At 39.9% G+C, this 20538-nt stretch overlaps 2 protein-coding genes across 3 annotated transcripts in view; one reads left to right on the top strand and one right to left on the bottom strand.

Annotated features, from left to right (window-relative positions):
* The window catches only part of NBR1 (NBR1 autophagy cargo receptor), a 29106-nt gene extending 20230 nt beyond the window's left edge, over positions 1-8876 (bottom strand). The window contains exons 1-5 of one of the 2 annotated variants that reach the window (XM_052658419.1): positions 8734-8876; positions 4815-4925; positions 3556-3618; positions 2815-2833; positions 2032-2054 (exon numbers count right to left, since the gene is read on the bottom strand). In XM_052658419.1, the coding sequence (XP_052514379.1) occupies positions 2032-2054; positions 2815-2833; positions 3556-3618; positions 4815-4916 (207 nt within the window). In that variant the 5' untranslated portion in view covers positions 4917-4925; positions 8734-8876. Of the gene's footprint in view, positions 1-2031; positions 2055-2814; positions 2834-3555; positions 3619-4814; positions 4926-8061; positions 8148-8733 lie in introns of those variants that run through there. The other variant, XM_052658418.1, reaches the window with a different exon arrangement.
* Positions 8877-10580: 1704 nt separating this feature from the next.
* BRCA1 (BRCA1 DNA repair associated) overlaps positions 10581-20538 on the top strand; it is a 65215-nt gene continuing 55257 nt past the window's right edge. The window contains exons 1-2 of the mRNA XM_052658434.1: positions 10581-10660; positions 15667-15720. Coding sequence (XP_052514394.1) covers positions 10581-10660; positions 15667-15720 — 134 coding nt within the window. The remainder of the gene's footprint in view (positions 10661-15666; positions 15721-20538) is intronic.

The raw sequence follows: 20538 nt of genomic DNA, 5'->3' as shown, positions 1-20538 counted from the left end.
ATTACTTTGCTGACAAAGGTCCATCTAGTCAATGGTTTTTCCAGTAGTCATGTATAGATTTGAGAGTTGGATCATAATGAAAGCTGACCACCGAAGAATTGATGCTTTTGAACTGTGGTATTGGAGAAGACTCTTGAGAGTCCCTTGGACTGCAAGGAAATCCAACCAGTCCATCGTAAAGAAAATCAGTCCAGAATATTCATTGGAAGGACTGATGCTGAAGCTGAAACTCCAATACTTTGGCCACCTGATGCGGAGAACTGACTCACTGGAGAAGACCCCAATGCTGGAAAAGATTAAGGCAGAAGGAGAAGAGACGATAGAGGAAGAAATGGTTGGATGGCATCACCAACTCTATGGACATGAGTTTGAGTAAGCTCCTGGAGTTGGTGATGGACAGGGAAGCCTGGAGTGCTGCAGTCCACAAGGTCACAAAGCGTTGGACATGACTGAGCTACTGAACTGATGCACACATACACACACACAGACACAACCAACTTATCAAGTATAGTATGTCAACTCCTATTCCAGGCCAGAAACCTAGAAGCTTTTTCTAAAATAGTTGGTAGAGTCTGTGAAAAAAATTGCTCAAGAAACAACTATAATGAAACTGTGTCAAAATATAAATGTGGGATTTTAACTATTATATAGTAATTATGTAAAAACTATGCATATAAAAGAAGTCTTGCTTCCTAGGGCAAGACAGGCTTATATAAACTCTAGACTCCTGACATCCAAGATTTCTGAATGAATGGGTAAAATAGTGAATGTGGGAAAGGTAGAGGAATTCTGAAGTTTTAAAAAGACTTTTTTAGTGAAACTACTGTAGCTTCTGAGAATTGGGAAACTGAAAACCTGGAAGAGTTGAAGAACAGTAAAGGAGTGTTAGGGAACATCATGTGAAAACAGCTTCAAAGCAAAGAGCAAACAGGAAGATTGCATGAAAACTGGGGCAGAGAGAAATTACAAAGCATGAAAAATTCTTAACACAGATGGGTATTTCAACTATGAGAAACCAGGAGAGGACACAGATATCTAAAACCAAGAGACACACCCAGGGGAAGAAGGTCCCAGCATCGGTGGACTGAAATTTAAAAAACAAAACAAAACAAAACAAAAAAACACCAAGAGACTGGCTGGGAAATACAGATTTGTCAGTAAAAAAAAAAAACAAGAAGGGAGGTGGGGCAGAAGGCGTCTCACTGAGCCTCTGTCCCTGGTGATATTGGAGCGTTTATGACGGGACGTGGCCAAACTTCAGTCATGTCCCCAAAGCTGTGGTTTCCTCCCCTCCAGAAACGATGGTTCAGTTGTGAGGCAGTCCTCTAGTAAGACATTGAAAAGTTCTTGGATTTGGTTTAATGAAAATTAAAGGATCTGAGTTGACATTTAAAAAAAAAAAAAAAAAGAAAAAATTGGCTAAATTTTGAAACAAGTGGCACCCAGAACAGCAGATTTGACCATCAACTGGAAAGGGTAAATCCAGCTCCTGATTTAAAAAAAAAATCTTGCCTTTCCCTTCTTCTCTCCCTAGACCAAAAGTGATTATGGAAAATGACTTAATCTGGATTAGAAGTTCACAAAGGACAGTCAATGAAAGGTCAGCTTAGTACACCTTAAATAAGTGACCTTGAGGAATGCTCTAATTGATCACTGATAAACAAGAGGATATTTGTAACTGCATGGTTACACCTTTCACATTGTAGTGTAATATTCTACAGGGAACAAAGTGAAGGAAGGAGATGAAAAGTGTGAACCAGAAAGCATCAATCCAGAGTTTTTTGAATTCTGAAATGCCAGGATGGTGGCTTCAAGATCAGCAATGAGATGCCATGATCATCAGAAAGAATCTTTACATTAGGATGTACTTTTTGTTGTGTGGTATGCCAAACTCAACCCAGTCTCCCTAAAAATGGGTTTTGCTGTGTTTACAGTCATTAGTTTCTCCCCATGGCCAATGGAATTCAGGGTCAAGTTTTAGTCCATAAATATTTTTTGAATTATTTGAAAATAAGATGAAATAATCATTACCTTAAGTGCTTCTTCATATTCTCCTAAAAGGACAAAAATACATACTGTGATTTTTTTTTTTAACCAGCCCAAAAGATTCAATTAAGCACAGTAAATTCTTACTTTTAAAAATTCTTAGCTTACAAAAAAAAAATTTTTTTAGCTTCCAATTGTTATACACAAACAGCTACTACCTTTTAGCTGACAAACTCCATTCTCATGCTGTCATAAATAGAAGCTCCTTGCAGATTAGTTCTCCCACTTAAATCCTTCTCTCTTTGCTACCGGAGCCTTCCAATTAAAAAAACTCAATCCAGTTCCCTTACACTAGGCTTAACGAAGCTCAAGACTCAACAAAGTTCAAAGATAATGTTAATACTATCATTTCAGCCAGTTAAAAATATAACATTGTTCCTATGGAAAATGCACCCATGTTCTGAAAACAACCATCTTATTTATACATGGACTTTAACATGTACACCAAGTCAAGGGAAAAAACAATACCAGGATAACAAGTTAAATGTGTTGAACTGCGAAGTGTATTTTCAAAAGATTAGCATCTTAAATATAAGAGAACGTCTCATTAAAGAGGTCCTTTGGGTCCAATCAAGGTACCAACCTACACACAGAAACTGCTAAAAAATAAAGATTTGCCATGAATCTAATGCCCATGGGTAAATGAGTGCATTTATCCCAAATTCTACTCTATTACTGCAACAAGATTTGAGTGTAAATAGAAAGACCAATGCCCATGACCAGATTAAAATTTTAAATAAAGCTTAATAGATTTTCTTAGGGACTCACCTTGACTGTTGATGGATACCTGTAAGGAAAAAATCAACAGTGAATTATAAGCCCCTCATCAACTGAGCAATTCAGCATATCCAGCCTCACAGGACAGATGCAAAATCTCAGGTTAGCGGTTCCACTTTTCCAGGACCTGAACTAACTGTGAATAATTAATTTTATTGCTTAACTACTACATCTACCTTTATTTCAGGTCCACTGAGAAGCAGCATGGTATAGTGGCTAGGAGCCTGGGCTCTGGAGCCAGCAAGTATGGAGTATGTGTCAGAGGGTATGAGTGGTACCCTACTCTACTAACTTCCCAGCTTTTGCTCTTTTAGGCAAGGTTACTGAAACTCTCTGTGCCTCAGTTTCCTCATGAATAAAACAGAAATGGTGATAACAGTATATACACACATAGTACTATTGTTAGTGTGACACGTTATAACCACTCAATGAGGGTTTGCCATTATTTTTTATTATTATAGACTGAATAGCAGCTTGTGATATAGTTGAACATCAGATCACTATGTAGTTTTAAAAGTTATTTCTCAGATTTTCTTCTTCAATGCTGCTTTCCTATTTCTCAACTCCATTTCAGATGCCACAAGTTGGCTTAAAACATGCAATTATCAAATATATTTAAACTCCTACACAAATGAGATAAATAGTATTCTGATATTTTTGAACACATACCCCTCTTGAGAAATAAGATCCTTATTATGGATACCTGGGCATGGGTACTAGAATATACTTTACCTCTTCATTTTCCTCATCCAAATATTTTATCTGAATAGTGTTCAGATCAAACGAAACTTTTACCTGCAAATAAAATGTGCACACTATATGATCAAGTTATCAAAAAGGCAGGTTGCAACAGAACCCTAGAAATCATAATATAAAGGATGGTCAGGGACTGCCCAGGTGGGCCAGTGGCTAAGATTCCACGCTCCCAATGTAGGGGACCTGGGTTCGATCCCTGGTCAAGGAACTAGATCCCACATGCTGCAACTAAGAGTACATACAGGGCTGTTAACACTGATTATTCCTAAAGAGGTTGAAATAGTGGGTGAAGGGTGAGGGGAGTGGAGGGATATTAATCTTTTCATTATATATATCTGGATTGTTTCATTTCTTATAACAGGCACATATTATACAAAGTAATTTAAAATTTACCATAAAGAAAAAAGGCAAGCTGTCAGCTCATTTAACTAATAGGAAAAGAAAGATAGCTATTTTTGATTTTCAGATCATTTGACAAACAAGATCCAACTTTCTGGATAACTATCTGTCCAGGCAGTATAAATAAATATAAAGAAATCTTTCCTGGAAGACAGAGGACTAGATCAGATCATCTTTTGAGGTCTCTCCACCATGTCTTACCATAACGCATAACCTGATAAAAGTAGGTTTCTAACCAGAGTTTCATTAGACAAACAGTTACACAGGAAGTAAAACATTCACTATCACAAATCAAACAAAAACAGAACAAAGGGCAAACCTAGAGGAGGAAAGGCACCAATAACAACAAACGGAACAGAATGAGCTGCTGTGTGAACATCTGTGGCAGTTTTCCTGCTCAACTCTGAGACACTCATCCTCTTGACCTACCAATAAAAGCAACTGATCAGATCTTGAGAAACACAAATTGTATCTTTGGTGGTTCAAAACCCACAGTAACCTATCTGCTCTCAATCAAGAGAACATTAACCTGAGGCCTGGTTAGGGTGGGGCCCACACCAATTCATTCCTTAGGCTGTATCTATAAGGAAAGAATTTCTAAGTCCTATTTCACTTAAAAAAAGTTTTACCTTTCCTTTCTAAACTCTTCAAGACGAATTTGTTTCCTCTACCAGATACATATATATGAACACAGAACCCTTGACAAAAATTATTTTCCAAAAAGTTCAGAAATGGTAAATATGACAGACTTTACAGCTAAGAAGCATGGCTAAAAATAACTACTTTAGGGGAAAATATCCCTGCTTAAAGGATGAAGAAACAAAACAAACACTCACCATAGCTTCCACATCAGCCCAAGTTGTATTTTCTGGGTCAGAAACTAGAAAGCTTTGAGTTTCATTTTTAAAAGTCACATTTAGTGTAACCTGTGGTTCCATGTTGTGCGGCTAGAGAAGACAGGATGGGTGAGGGAGAGAACACACGTTAGACAGGGTTCTGTAAATGCATAAACATTCAATCAGCTAATGTCTGTGAGGACCTAATATGGGCTAGGCTAGGAGGATACAGCAGTGGATGAGAAGATAATGTCCCTGCTCTTCTGCCATTTACAGTCTAGTAGGTGCTCCCTGGTGGCTCAGACGGTAAAGCGTCTGCCTACAATGGGAGAGACCCGGGTCTGATTCCTGGGTTGGGAAGATCCCCTAGAGAAGGAAATGGCAATCCACTCCAGCACTCTTGCCTGGAAAATCCCATGGACAGAGGAGCCCGATAGGCTACAGTCCATGGGGTCGCAAAGAGTCGGACACGACTGAGCGACTTCACTTTCACTTTTTACTTTCAGGTGGTTTAAAACAAATCTCACTGTCATATGTTTGCAAACAGAATGTAAATTTTGGTCACATTCATAGAAATCATCTAACATTTGTAAAATCCTTTGGATTTTATGAACTTTATGATGACTGCTTAATTAAACAGATACCTGCTGTTACATATCTACTAGTAGGATACCAAGATGAGTTAAGAGTAGGACTCTACCCTTGGGGAATTTATATTACTAAAGCTTGAAGATGTTCTAATACTTTTTTTTTGGAAAAGATGCCTTTTCCTAAACTGAGCAACCTAGGGTTTCTATGAGATCTGTTTTAACAATTTAGAGGCTGAAACACTAGCCAAGAAACTACACAGGTGTACCAGTCAACGGCCTTTACTCAGGGTTTTTTTTTTTTTGGCAGTCTACTTTTTTCTTTTATGGAGAATTTCAAATATACATAAAAGTGGAGAATAGTGATGATCTAACTATAATGATCAACTCAAAGTTACCCTCATTTCAGCTATACTCTTCCACACCCCCAATATGGATTGACTATAGTCAACTAATGTTTAAAATCTAACTATTATGGGAAAATTTAAACCTTTACAAAAGAAGAGAGATTAATATACAATGAACCCTGAAAGACCCATCAACTGTCTTCATAATTACCATCAACTCAGGACTAATCTTGTTATAGCAATGCCCTTTCCCTACCGGATTATTATTATTGTTTTTAAACACATCATGCCACATGCAGGATCTTAGTTCCCCAACCAGGGATCAAACCTCTGTCCCCTGCATTTGGAGCGTGGAGTCTTAACCACTGGACTGCCAGGGAAGTCCTTCTACTGGATTATTTGACAGCCATCATTTTATCCATAAAATAATTGAGGGTTTTACCTCTCAAAGAAATTTTACTTACAAATTGTTAGATTTTTTATGACTTTATAAAAAAGTTTAAATCTAAACGTAAGTTGTAATGTAAAAGAACAGCCTTTTCATGTTTCATTTTTTTTTAAAACATTTTCATTAATGAATCCTGACTAAGCATCTACAGATTCAGATTTTGCTCCAGGCACAGACACTGCAGAGGACCAAGATTAAGTCTCAGGAGTTTACAGTGAAGGAGGGAGGGAGCAAAGTGATTTAGAAGAGCTGGATTCCAGACAGCTCTGGCACATTACTAGCCATATAAGTGTGAGCAGGTCATTTAAACTCTGAGCTTCAGTTTCTGAAACTGTAAAATAAGCCTGAGATCTCCATTTTGCTAACCTCATAACGCTACCGTAAGGATTAAGTAAAAATGTGTATGCTGGTTCTTTGAAAACAGTACTTAAACATGAAAGTTATTATTATATAAATCAGCCTTTAGAATGTGACATAGTGCTGTTTTCCAAAGTATAATGAACTGCCTTGTGAAACAATACAACTGTGAGACTATCATTAAAAAGGACCTTGAACTCTCTAAGAATCAGGGATTTGGGGGGTTTTGGTAAATATAAACACAAACATCCCCCAACTTTTTCCAATCTCTGTCTCCACCTAGAGCCAAGAGCATTATCAAAATAGTTTCTGACACCAATCCTGCTGACACCCAGTATTTCATTCATACAGAATGCAATTCTTGGGGTCCTTAAAATTTGGACAAAACTCCTGTCAACGCCCCAGAATCCCGGGCAAAAAAATCGGGGCGATTGACTAATTCTTTCTGCCAATTGGATCTTCTAAAACACATTCTCAGTTTTCAACTTCTGAGAAACACACTTCGGCACTTTTGAGAATCCAAAAGGAAGCTAACCTTCTTCCCTCTTTCTCAAATTACACAACTGGAAATAAGTTTAGATACTTTGGAGCTCATCCAGCTGGCTGACTAGGGAGGTGAAAACAGGAAGTGGGAGATTCTAGTTTAGCTGGACTATAGCCAGGTCTTCATAAAGAGTTGCCTATTTATTTGCCTTGGATGTAAAATTCTTTCAGCGAGAGCATTAGTCTTGAACTTGTGAAAATACCAAAGCTGCGGTTACTGTCCTCTGTCACTGTAGTTAGTCAAGTCAGGTAGCTGTGGCCTAGGCCTTCAGCTTTCGTTAACTGGATTATATTAAATTCATGCTCTGGCTCATCTTTCCCTGGCACAAGTCAGCTTTTCCTTTAAGTCGATTTTTCCAGGATCTCAAACATCCCTTTAATGAAGTTGACCTGGAACCTGAGCTTTGATTACTGTCTCCACCTGAGGCCTATCTTGGAGTTAAAATGTGTGACCTGAAAGCTGTGTGTTCCATAAAAAGGAAAAACGGTGCCTTTCCAGTACCAGAGGTCCCTGAACAAGGAGACTTCTTATGAGGTTCCCCAAAAGTGGGATGAGGGGGAGTGAGGAGGCTGTATGGGGAATGTCATCTTTTTTTTTTTTTTCTTGCAGACTTCATCCTAGTCTTCCAGTTATCGTTTCCTAGCATTCCTTGTCCCCAAGACACTGTCACCACCCCGAGGACTCTCTCGTTTCCTTTGCCCAGGCCTTTTTTGTCCTGGGGAGTATCGGCGTCCTTCACCAGAAGCTAGGCGTTCTGAACCACGGACCCTCCGTCCCTCCTGTGGTATCCGCACCCTCGGCCCCTCAGAACACGAACGGCTCTCCCATCCGGTCACTGAAAGATCGGTTGTCCAAGTCATGGAAGAAGTCGCCCCTCTCCTTTGGAGGCTTCCTCCCGTGAGCTTCCCCAAGTCCTCTCAGTAAGACGTACACCACCCCTAGGTAACCGCAGTTGTTTCCTTACCAGCTTTTCGCCCCCGGGGGGCGCCTGCCGGAGGCCAATGCAAGAACCGTTCGCTGCCAGCTCTCCAGCTATCCCTGCGGGGTGAATCTAACATGGCGGATAGAGACAGGGCCTAGTCCCCAGGTTCTCTGAGTTTTCGACAAGATGATTGGTTATTACCAAGTGTCCCTCAAAACTACAGCCCCACTGATTGGTCGAAGATAAGTTGGCGGGGGCGGGGCAGGAGGAGCTTGACCCTCACAACAATAACAAACACGCGGCAAAGGGGCGGAACTGTGAGTGCGCAGCCGTGGGCCGGGGCCCCGGATGATTTCCCCTTCCCAGGTAAAAAACGCGCCCGTTGCATTTCTTTAGGTCACCGACCTTAGAGGAAGACTTGCTGGAGATTCGCGGGGCTGGATGGGGACTGTAGTCTTACTAGGACTTGTAGGTTCTTTAGCCTATTATTCACTCGATGTACGAAAACATAACACTCCAATCCATATCTGTTGACATGCATAAGAGCGCGGAGCTCTTCAATTTATCAACTGAGTTGTTAGACTCGTGTCTGCCTCCCGTATCGGAAGTTCCTCTCCATAAGACTACAGTTTCCAAGGAACACTGTGGCCAAGGCCTTTCGATCCGCAATGCATGCTGGAAATCGTATTTTCCCCTCACAACGCTATTACTTACCTAAACTTGAAACTCCCATTGCGGCGGAAAGGGTGAGGGAGCTGGGCCTCTTCCTGCGACTGCTTTAGGCACTATCATGCGCTCATATTCGGGGTCCAGGGAGCGATCTCGACCTTAGTACAGCAATCACTGTGACGTAATAACCCTCAACTGGAAGCGTAGAAGTGAGAGGGAGGGCGCCTATTTAAAAACTCCGGGATGGAGAAGGCGATGGCACCCCACTCCAGTACTCTTGCCTGGAAAATCCCATGGACGGAGGAGCCCGGTAGGCTGCAGTCCATGGGGTCACGAAGAGTCGGACATGACTGAGCGACTTCACTTTCACTTCTCACTTTTCTGCATTGGAGAAGGAAATGGCAACCCACTCCAGTGTTCTTGCCTGGAGAATCCCAGGGACGGGGAAGCCTGATGGGCTGCCGTCTATGGGGTCGCACAGAGTCGGACACGACTGAAGCGACTTAGCAGCAGCAGCAGCAGTGTACCATAGTGTTGCTTCTCTATACTATGTATTTCATTCTGCAACTCCTCAGCCCAAAATTATAAATACATTCTAGAAGACGTACCTACTAAAGTACAAGTGGCTGTTCAGAAATAAAAAGTAATACCTATTTTTTACGAAAAAATAAAAACTCCGGGAGAACTTGGTCTCTTCCGTCTCTTTCTAATTACGTAAATAGGGAAAGAATGTATGACCAATCGGGAGCCCCCGAGAGACTCAATACTTTCTGCTCCGCCCTTCAGTTACGTGTCCGGTTCTCGCGTTGTGAGAGGCTCTCGCTCGCGGCAGCCGCCGGTTTCCGTGGCAACAGTAAAGCGCGGGAATTACGGATTAGTTGAAACTGCGACTGCGCGGTGTGAGCTCTCGGGACCCAGGACTGTCCGGGGGCTTTTTCAGAGAACTGGGCCTCTGGGCCCAGGAAGCCCGGACCTCTTGTTCTAGGTAAAAGGTGAGAGAACCGTGGGGGAAGGGAGAGCGGCCCATGGGGTGCTCTGGGGCAGTAAACAGGTGTGGGGAGAGCCGGGGAGAGGTGACTTCTGAAGGCGAGCAAGACAGATGTTATCGGGCGGGGGGCGGGCGGAAGGTGGAACCTGAGAAGCCTAAGACGTTGAATCTGGGGAAGTCGTGGGGAAAGGGTCTATTTGTGGGTCACGGGATCTGGGGGGAGGTGCAGATGATAAGGGCGGGGTAAGGGTGTGTCCTAGGGAGAATCCTGATGGGTCCTGAGCGGGACGACATGGTATAAAAAGACGAGCTGGTATATTTGAGAAAGGGACCCTGAGGGGAAACGGGGGCAGGACTCTATCTGGGAAGAGGAAGAGAAAGGCCTTTGTGCGAGGCTGAGCCCTTAAGAACTGGATTCTTGTGAGTTTCTGTGAAGGGGCTAGAAGGAAGAAGAGGGAGGAGCCTCCATAGGCCCAGATGCTGCTGGTACCGATGTGCCTGAGGAGAATCCTGAGTGTAGGCTAGTGGGAAAATCTGGGGAAGGACAGGGCTAGGAGCGTTGGTTGGTGTTGATTTTTATTTTAAGGACGAGAAAAAAAAACAACTGTGATGATTGGAGAAATAGGAAGATACACCACTCACCCAGTCAGTCACCCCACTGTGGCTTTCCCTTTCTTGGAGAACGAAAAAAATCAAAAGGAAATGATTGGAGGCTAGATGTGCTCAAACAGACTTGAAATGGTCTTAATTACACAAAACGTTTAGAATTTTTTAAAAAATAAGGCTTTGGTCATTAGTTCTATGGTCTGATTCTAAAGCATTCCAATCTTAAATAACACTTAATAAACTGTTGTTTATATAACCGTTTTAAAGTGATTTATTCAGTTCATTGGAACAGGAAGAAATGGATTTATCTGCGGATCATGTTGAAGAAGTACAAAATGTCCTTAATGCTATGCAGAAAATCTTAGAGTGTCCAATATGGTAAGTTGAAAGTTTATTAATTTGAGATTCTTCTTGTATATCCAGTATATCCTATGCAAATGAATGGAATTGACCTTAAGATGGTAAGGAGAAAAATGGTTATGTCTGTTAAGATTAAACTATTAAAGTTGCTGCTTTCTTAGCTGAAGACCTTTAAGAATATAGGAAATTTCTCCATTTTCTCCACTTGGGCTCTCCCTTTCCCTTTCTGTCACCTCAGCACACACAGCTCCCTGTCTTGAATGTCCACAAAGTGTCTTGATTGGTTCTACCAATGTAGAACCAGGGATCTGGTTTAGCTTAAGTGATATTTGGAGTTTTCATCCAGCTCCGTAACCAGCTTGATCACTTGGAATGGACATAATTGATAATGGGAATATAAAATCACGAATGCTTGATATCAGTGAGTGGGTATGTCCTGGGAGAACCTTTGGCTGAAATTAGCCCTGTATATTTAAATGAGAATACTGCAAGTCCTCAAAACCTTTGGCAAGTTTCTGCAACTTCATTTTCACTTTTCACTTTCATGCATTGGAGAAGGAAATGGCAACCCACTCCAGTGTTCTTGCCTGAAGAATCCCAGGGACGGGGGAGCCTGGTGGGCTGCCGTCTATGGGGTTGCACAGAGTCAGACACGACTGAAGTGACTTAGCAGTTAGCAGTTTGACTTTTATACCCCTTTATTTATTTAACAATTTTTATTTTTTATAATTTTTAAAGATCACTCTCCATTTACAGTTATTACAAAAGATTGGCTATATTCCCCATGTTGTATTGGTTTGGCCAAAAACTTCATTCAGTTTTCCTGTAGGATGACATGGAAAAGCACAAACAAACTTTTTGGCCATCCCAATGTAATATATCCTTGTAGTCTCTTACACCTCTCACCACCCCCAATCCTATCGTGCCCATCCCCACTCTTAGACATTATGAGTGAACCTTTGTTTTTCTTCATCTACAATATAAAGAGGGGACTAAAATTCTAAAGGCTTATAATTTACATACAGTGAAATGCAGAAAACATAAGTGTACAAGTCTTTGACTTTGGGTAAGTGTATGTATCTTTGTAACCCAGTCAAGATATGGAACATTTTTTTCAACCCGGAAAGTTATCTTATGTGGATTCTGGAGCTCTTAACTTACTGGCTTTCCAGGACCCTTGGAGGCCTATAGATAGAGCTATATTCCTATATAGTTTCTTAATGTAATTTTATATCTTGTATTTTATGTATTTAAAGACATCACTGTGAGAAGGGGATTCATGAGCTTTATCAGCTCCTGAAACGAGTCAATGGTACAACAAAGGTTATGAACCCCAGGCTAAATGATCTCAATGGTATCTCTTAAATCTATTAAATAAAATCTACAAAATAAATTAAAGCCATATCTCAGAATTTCTTGGTGAAAAGCCAGAAAGGAAATTTAGAAAGTTTATTGATTACCCTCTCTCCTCTTATTCTCTGGTCATTCTGTCCTCTTCACTGATCTTCAGACATTCTCCTGTGTCTGAGCTTTTTTGCTTGCTGCTCCCTCTGCCTACAGTGTTCTTCCCCTAGTAATTGCATGGCTCACAAATCTTGATGGAAATACCATCTTTCAAAGAGGCAGACTGTTAATTTGAAATTGAAACACTCCCACCCCTAACATACTCTCTATCCCCCATTCCTCCATAATGCTTAATTTTTTCATAACTCATTACTACCTAACATTCTGTATAATTTATCCTTTTTCTCAACCCCCACAGAATATAAACTCTGGGCAGAGGTTTTTTGTTTTATTTACTTCATATTATCAGTAGTTAGAACAGCATCTGGGACATAATAGCCACTCAGTCAACATTTGTTGAAGGTGTTAATAAACTAAATTGGTTCTTTGATATAGTTGAGTTTTTTAATATGGTGATAGTGGTGAGTATTATTCAAAAAATGATCTGGTAAGTCGCACCTTTCCTTTGTGCTTCATGAAAGTTGTTTATCATATTTGGAGTCAAGAAAATAATATGAAAGAAAATGCAAGTTGTGTTTTCAGAGAGAAACAAGATTTATAAGTAACCAACCTTCTACTTTCCTGCCCCTCAACATTTCAGCTAAACAAGAACCCAAGCTGAATGAGCTTTACAGCCAAATTTATGAACCATCAGAGCCAGGGAAGCAGGAAATGACAATTGGGGAAAACTTGCTTTTGAAACAGGATAAAACTTACTCATGATAATTACAAAGAGTGATCAAAAAGTCCTTAATAATATGGTATTTGGGTCCATTTACTTTACAATTTCCATGAGACTCAGTCATAATATTGTATAATATTCTTTCTCATTCTGGCAAATTAATCCATCAATTTAAAATCTCAGATAAGGTAAAAATTAAAGATGTGAGAATGAAAGTTAATGTTAAATTTTATTTTCAGTCAATTATTGTGTATTTTCTAGCTCCTTTTTTATTTTCAATCTGTTTTCTATTAGACATAGACATGGGTTTTTAAACTAAAACTATTTTTGGTTGTTGTTAAACCTTAAACTCATTTAAGTGGGGAATTCTAGGATGGGAATCATATTTAGTTCATTTTTTTAAAAAACATTGCCCAGAACTACAGTTTTCAGTTATGTTTTAATAAGTGATTCCTGGTTGTGACTGGAAATAGTATTACTTATGTTAGCTGTAGGGTAGGTTTCCATCTTCTTTGAGGTCTCAAGCTGAAATTCCTTCTGCTGGCCTCTGAGTCACTATTGGCGTTTATTTCTGATAATTGGTATTTTTTTCTAACTTTTTACATGAATATATAAATTCTTTGACTTTCAGAAGAGTTTGCTAAAGTGTGTATCCTAGTGGGTGGTTTGGTTGTATTTCGAGCCTGACCTAGCTGCTTTTTGCAATCATTTACCATGTTGGAAGCTCAAAAGATAATTAGTAATTTACATTCAAAATGTAGAAGTAGGCCTGAAATATTTCCAGATTTGAAGAATGTTTAAAAAATTTGAATCACTTTTTTAGTAAACATTTACTCTCATCATGATCTAGAAGAAAACATTTACATTTTTTTTTCTTTCATTCCCATTCTCCAGGCTTTTCCTTCAACAGTCATTACCTTTTTACATATTGGAATTTTCATCTGTTCAAAGTTTGTGTTTACAGTATGTTTGTATAGCTTAGTTTTTAATTACCATACTGAAATATAATTATTTCAAAATTGAGTCAGTGGTGAGAATGAGAGCCATCTGGTGTCATAACTAAATCCAATTTCTCTTTTACTGAGAATTTCTTTTGCTATCTAGCCTATCTGAGGAATAATGATTTGGTAACAGGTTGTAAACATTTTCCCAAGTAGCATTTACTTTTGTTCTCACAATAGCCTTAAGACATTGGTAGAGTGGGTGACCGAGAAGGAAACTGAGGTTCAGGTAGAGTGGTTGGCCTGAGATCACTCTGCTAACAAAGAGAATTGCAGTAGAAACCCAGTCTCTGACTTACTCTGGTATTTTCCTTTTTATTGCCCTGTGCTGCATCAGAAACCCCATGATTGCAAGAGTTATGTTACTGAGCCCTTCACAAGAGACTATTGTCCCCCAGCTTTTCTTGTCATCCCTTTCTAAAATGTTAAATATTTAACAGGCCACATTCCTATCATACACACAGGTTACCTGTTCTTTGATGCCTTGCTTGGACTTTACCAAAAATCAGTTTCTGAAGCTCTCATTCAGAATAAACACCAGAGACTTAAAACAGCTTGTAGGTCCCTCCCTACTCAGGCTCCCAGCTACCTCTCTGACCTCTTCCACTAGTATCTCCACCTTAATCATTCCATCCTGGCCCCTGGCCTACTCACTGTCCTTCAAAAACCCTGGGCATGGTCCTGCTCAGAGACCGTCTTCTCTGCTCCCCTGCTGAAATGTTCTTTTTCCAACCTTTGCACAACTGGTTTCCTCACATTGCTCAGCTGTCCACCAGTGTCACCCTTTCATGAGACCTTTTTTGACTACCTTGTGTATACACCCCTCACCACAACACACTGCACCCCCTTTCCCCTTATCCTGGTCTATTTTTCTTTTTAGCACCATTCCCATATATCTTTGTTTCTCAACCAACTATCTACCACAGCTAGAATGTAAGTTCTATGAGGGCAGTCTTTATTTTGTTTGCTGCTGTATTTCTATCTCTGGGAGCAGTACTTGCACATAGGAGAAGCACAATAAATACTTAATAAATTGTTAAATGAATTAATCTCAGGAGCACCTTGAAATTTTGTGGTTAGATGGGCAGGGATGGCAATTTGGATGATACATTTTCTTTTCTGGAGAGATTATTTTTCCAAGTTTATTGTTTTCTGAATTTTCTTCAGTGAGGGTTTTTTACACTGTTCTTACAAAGTAATCACAAACCAAACATCGTGTACCTCCTGCAGTGATGTAGTAAAAGTACACAGAACCATCTGTAGAGTGTTTTTGACAAAAATTGAACCTGGTTTTGATCAAGCCTCGTTTACAGGAAGTAGAGAGTAGAGGGACAAGTTAAACCATATTATAGCGTTATAATGAACAAAATCCAGAATCTGGGAAATTCTACAGGTCAAATGACCTAGTTTTTTAAATAAATGACAAGGAGGGAAAAGAGAAGTCTGTAGATTAAAAGAAACTTGAGACATATCCACCAAATGCAGGATGTGTATCTTGTTTGGATCCTGACTTAAATGGATGTAATGATTAAATTTTTATGAGACAGTGAAGGAAATTAGAACATTAGTTGTATATTAGATGATGTTAAGGAAATTATTTTTTAGGAGTAATAATAGTTTCATGTTTATACTAAAAAAATCCTTATCTGTTTTTTGGCTCTGCTGCGCAGCTTGTGGGATCTTACCTAGTTCCTGACAGAAATCGAACCCAAGTCCCCTGCGTTGCAAGCCCGGAGTCTTAACCACTGGATCGCCAGGGTTAATGTACCCCAGAACACACTTGTTTTTAAATGAATTACTGACCTTCGTTTATTTTCTCCCCCCTCCCACCTTTATAGTCTGGAGTTGATCAAGGAGCCTGTCTCTACAAAGTGTGACCACATATTTTGCAAGTAAGTTTGAATGTTCTATGTGGCTCCATCATTAGCTTTTGTACTTATTCTTCATACTACAGAAAACAACTGCTGAAGTTTTAGCTTCTTCAATTATGTGGAAAAGAATTGTAAGTTGCTTGTAGCCATAGTTTGAGGTAAAATATTGGCACATTTATCTAGTGGGATATGAAATCACTTTGAAGAGCTGTTTGTTTTTTGTGTCCAAGGGTGGAAGCAGATTGCAGGCAATTGTGAAATTACCAAATTGTGTTTCAACTGTCCCAGTTTTCTCCTTTCTGTTCATTTCTGGATGTCCTTCTGCTCTCTGACCTCTAAGGTTCAGTGTTTGCCTGCTTCATAATCCTTGTGAAAATAAGGAATCTGATGTCAGTGTATATTTAGGCTGAAATTCATTCATACCAGTGGTTCAAGTTATATTTTTAAGGATCTTCTCCTTTGGAATGGATGTTTCCTTTTTTTCAAGCCAGTTGGGGTTTGTTTTTTTTTTCCTTGTAGTTATTTATTTGTTTTGGCTGCACTGGGTCTTTGTTGCTGCACTTTGGGCTTTCTCTATTGCAGTGAATGGAGGTTACTTTTAGTTACCATGTACAGGCTTCTCATTGCAGTAGCTTTTCTTGTTTTGGAGCATGGACTGTAGGATGCGCAGGCTCATTAATTGTGGCACACAGGCTTAGTTGCCCTGTGACATGTGGAATCTTCCCGGACCAGGTATTGAACTGGTGTCTCCTGCGTTAATAGGCGAATTCTTATCCACTGGACCACCAGGGAAGTCCATGGATATCTTTCTTGGATAGAAGAATTTTGGCAAAGTTTGGTAGGTAATTTTGTAGAACAAGGGTTTTCTCCTTTCCCTGATTTTAAACTATGATTGAAACTTGCCCTGCATGCCAATTGTTTTTAAATATTCTTTTCTATTTTAATTGAGAAGGAACGCTATGTCCATGGTAATGAGTCTACTAGCATAAAAGGTTATATGATGCAAAGTATTCTTTCCTCCTACCTCAAAACCCCTGCCTCCCCTTCCATCCCCAGGGGGAAAAAAAATCAATTTCTTAAGTATCCTGTAAGAAATTTCAAATTCAAGAGTTTGTAACTTAGGACTCCTGAATGGTTTTCTTTAATTTCCTAGAATTATATTGAATTTTAAATTCAATTATATTAAAAACTATGGGCCTGTGCAATTTTCTGGGAAGATAGTTCATAATTTTCATCAGCTTGGAATGTTACTATAACCTAAAAATTCCTGAAAAGCTTCTGATTTAAGAATAATGAGATGAGAGGGAGATTCAAGAGGGAGGTGACAGATGACCTATTGGTCAGACTTGTGACCGATTCATGTTGATGTATGGCAGAAACCAACACAATATTGTAAAGCAATTATCCTTCAATTAAAAATAAGAAAAAAATTATTGGAAAAAAAGGACTAACTGGAACTGGAGGAAACCTGTTCCCTTTGGAGGAATATCCTCTGAACACAAGGCTGCCAGCTGGCCAGCTCCTTCCTTCCTCTGAATCTTACTTCTTGCTATTTAGCTGTCCCAGTAAGGATCCAGAGACCATTTTCATGGCCTCTCGCACCTTTCCCAGGACAGCCCACTGGCCTAGCTCTCTTCCCAGCACTTTCCTTCTCATTCCTCAGGTCCGTCTCCCTGGTCAGGTGCCAAGGCAGCAAGGCTTTATCGCTGCTTCAAGAATTTTTAGTTTTGTGGCCTCTAGAGAGAAACGTCTCAAACTATCTGTGGTATAGGGGCAGTTTTTTTTGTAGATTTTTTTTTTTAAGAAACTTTTTTTTTCTAATTTTTTTTTGACTGTGCTGGGTCTTCATTGCTGTGCTTAGGCTTTCTGTAGTTGTGGCGAGCAGGTACTACTCTCTGGCTATAGTACATGGGCTTCTCATTGTGGTGGCTTCTCTTGTTTTGGTGGGTGGGTTTCAATAGTTGTGGGATACCAGTTTAGTTGCCCTGTGGCATGTGGCATCTTCCTGGACCAGAGGTCAAACCCATATCCCTTTCATTGCAGGCAGTCTTAACTATTGGATCACCAGGGAAGTGTGATCAATACTTTTGTAAAACAACATTTTAAAGTCCCAGTATTTAAAAGGTTACACACACAAAAATAAGTAAAGAAAAGAAAAGGTTACAGAGCACTGAAGACTAACCTTTTAAATGCTGGAACTTTCACTGTTGTTTGACAAGAATCTTTCTGAAATGTCCTGTATGCTTTCCTATCACCTGGAATAATGAATACACAGTATTGTAGTGTGTAAAGGAGAGATTAAATTATGAACATTCATTTCTTTGACAGCATGTGGAAAAAGGCAGTTTTACAGGCAGAGGAAGTAATATGACCAGAGGTATGAAGAGAAGAAAAAATACGTGCAGGAAAAAGAAACTAACTTTTCCTATGTATTCAGTTCAGTTCAGTCAATCAGTCGTGTCCGACTCTTTGCGACCCCATGAACTGCAGCACGCCAGGTCTCCCTGTCCATCACCAACTCCTGGAGTCCACCCAAACCCATGTCCATCGAGTCGGTGATGCCATCCAACCATCTCATCCGCTGTCATCCCCTTCTCCTCCTGTCCTCAATCTTTCCCAGTATCAGGGTCTTTTCAAATGAGTCAGCTCTTCACATCAGATGGCCAAAGTATTGGAGTTTCAGCTTCAGCATCAGTCCTTCCAATGAACACCCAGGACTGATCTGCTTTAGGATGGACTGGTTGGATCTCCTTGCAGTCCAAGGGACTCAAGAGTCTTCTCCAACACCACAGTTCAAAAGCATCAATTCTTTGACGCTCAGCTTTCTTCAGAGTCCAACTCTCACATCCATACATGACCACTGGAAAAACCATAGCCTTGACTAGACAGACCTTTGTTGGCAAAGTAATGTCTCTGCTTTTTAATATGGTGTCTAGGTTGGTCGTAACTTTCCTTCCAAGGACTAAGCGTCTTTTAAGTTCATGGCTGCAATCACCATCTGCACTGATTTTGGAGCCCCCAAAAATAAAGTCAGCCACTGTTTCCACTGTTTCCCCATCTATTTGCCATGAAGTGATGGGACTGGATGCCGTGATCTTAGTTTTCTGAATGTTGAGCTTTAAGCCAACTTTTTCACTCTCCTCTTTCACTTTCATCAAGAGGCTCTTTAGTTCTTCTTCACTTTCTGCCATAAGGGTGGTATCATCTGCATATCTGAGGTTATTGATATTTCTCCCGGCAGTCTTCATTCCAGCTTTGCTTCCTCCAGCCCAGTCTTTCTCATGATGTACTCTGCATATAAATTAATATAGAGGAGCTGTACTAGAAGAGAAAGGAGCCCTCAGAGGGGAGATACTTGCAAAACAGAGAAGGTGCAAGAAGAGACAGAAGGGATTGAAATAGAAAAGGGATGCAAGAAAGAGAAATGTTATTTATAAACAGTAATGAAGGAAAAGGAAATTAATTCTATAGAAAGATTTTGAGATAGAGTAGGGGTGGATGAGGTAGTTGAGCTCAGTGAAGTTGGAGGTGAAGACATCTGTTGAGATTGAGAAGGTTAAATAAAGTTGGTAACTAGAGGAGATTGAAAAAGGCTTGCAATTCTTAATATGGAGGATACGACAAGCAGAAAAGGCAGCCATATTTTAAGTGGTATATTAGAATTAAAATTGTAATATAATGCCAGTGTGATATATCAACTTTTCATGAAGTAGCCCACTCCAGTGTTCTTGCCTGGAGAATCCCAGGGACGGGGGAGCCTGGCAGGCTGCCGTCTGTGGGGTCACACAGAGTCGGACACGGCTGAAGTGACTTAGCAGCAGCAGCTTCTGTAATACCTTTATAGTCTGAATAACACCTTGATCTATATGAAAAGAAAGCTCAGAAAAATACAAGCATTAAATCTGAAGTCTTTCCTGAGGTAAACAAAAGCTACAGTAGTACCAGTTTAGAAAATGTTAGGTCATTCCTGCATTAGCTTGTAGTTTCTAAACAACAGATGAAATGTATAGTACTTTTTGAAAGATCTAGACCACATTGTCCAAAGAGATATAATCTGAGCCATAAATCTAACTTAAATTTTCTTATAGCCACATTATTAAAAGATTTTTTTTTTTTTTTTTGCTGTGCCAAGGCATGTGGTATCTTAGTTCCCAGACCAGGGATGGAACTTAATTCCCCCTGCACTAGAAGTGTGGAGTCCTAACCACTGGACCACTAGAAAAGTCCCTACTAAAAGGTTTTTTTTTTAAGGTGAAATTAACTATAGTTATATATTTTTAATCCAGTTATGACTAAAATTTTATCATTTCAAAATATAAAAATGTTAGTGAAATAATTGACATTCCTTTTTATGGTAGGTCTCTGAAAGCCTGTGTTTTTCCATACTTAACATACATCTTAGTTCAGACTGGCCACATTTCAAGTGCTCAGTAGCCACATGTGGCAGCTGTGTTGGATAACACAGCTCTAGAAAATTGACTACTCAAAGTGGGACTCCTGGCTCTGCAGCAACCACATCACATGGAAACTTGCTAGAATCTCAGCCTTACCCCAAACCTACTGAATCAGAATGTGCATTTGAACAAGATCCCTAGGAGATTCTTATGTACATTAAAGTTTAAGAAGCAGTGTTCTGAAATGGTGACTTTTCTAGACACTTATTTGGAGGATAGTATTAATAAGAGGGACTAGAACAAGCATGGCTGAGGTTGAAAGACCAGAAAGACCAAGTAAAGCAAGTCTTGGGGTCAGTTAACTGAGGAGATCCAGAGAAGTAGTAAGTCAGTGTCAGGGAGGTTTCATGGCCAGATACAGTAGATCATGATATCAGGGAATTCT

Source organism: Budorcas taxicolor, chromosome 19 (assembly GCF_023091745.1).
Source record: "Budorcas taxicolor isolate Tak-1 chromosome 19, Takin1.1, whole genome shotgun sequence".
NCBI lineage: Eukaryota > Metazoa > Chordata > Mammalia > Artiodactyla > Bovidae > Budorcas > Budorcas taxicolor.
Note: the sequence above shows the minus strand (reverse complement) of the source record. Positions and strands in the feature narration are given on the sequence as shown.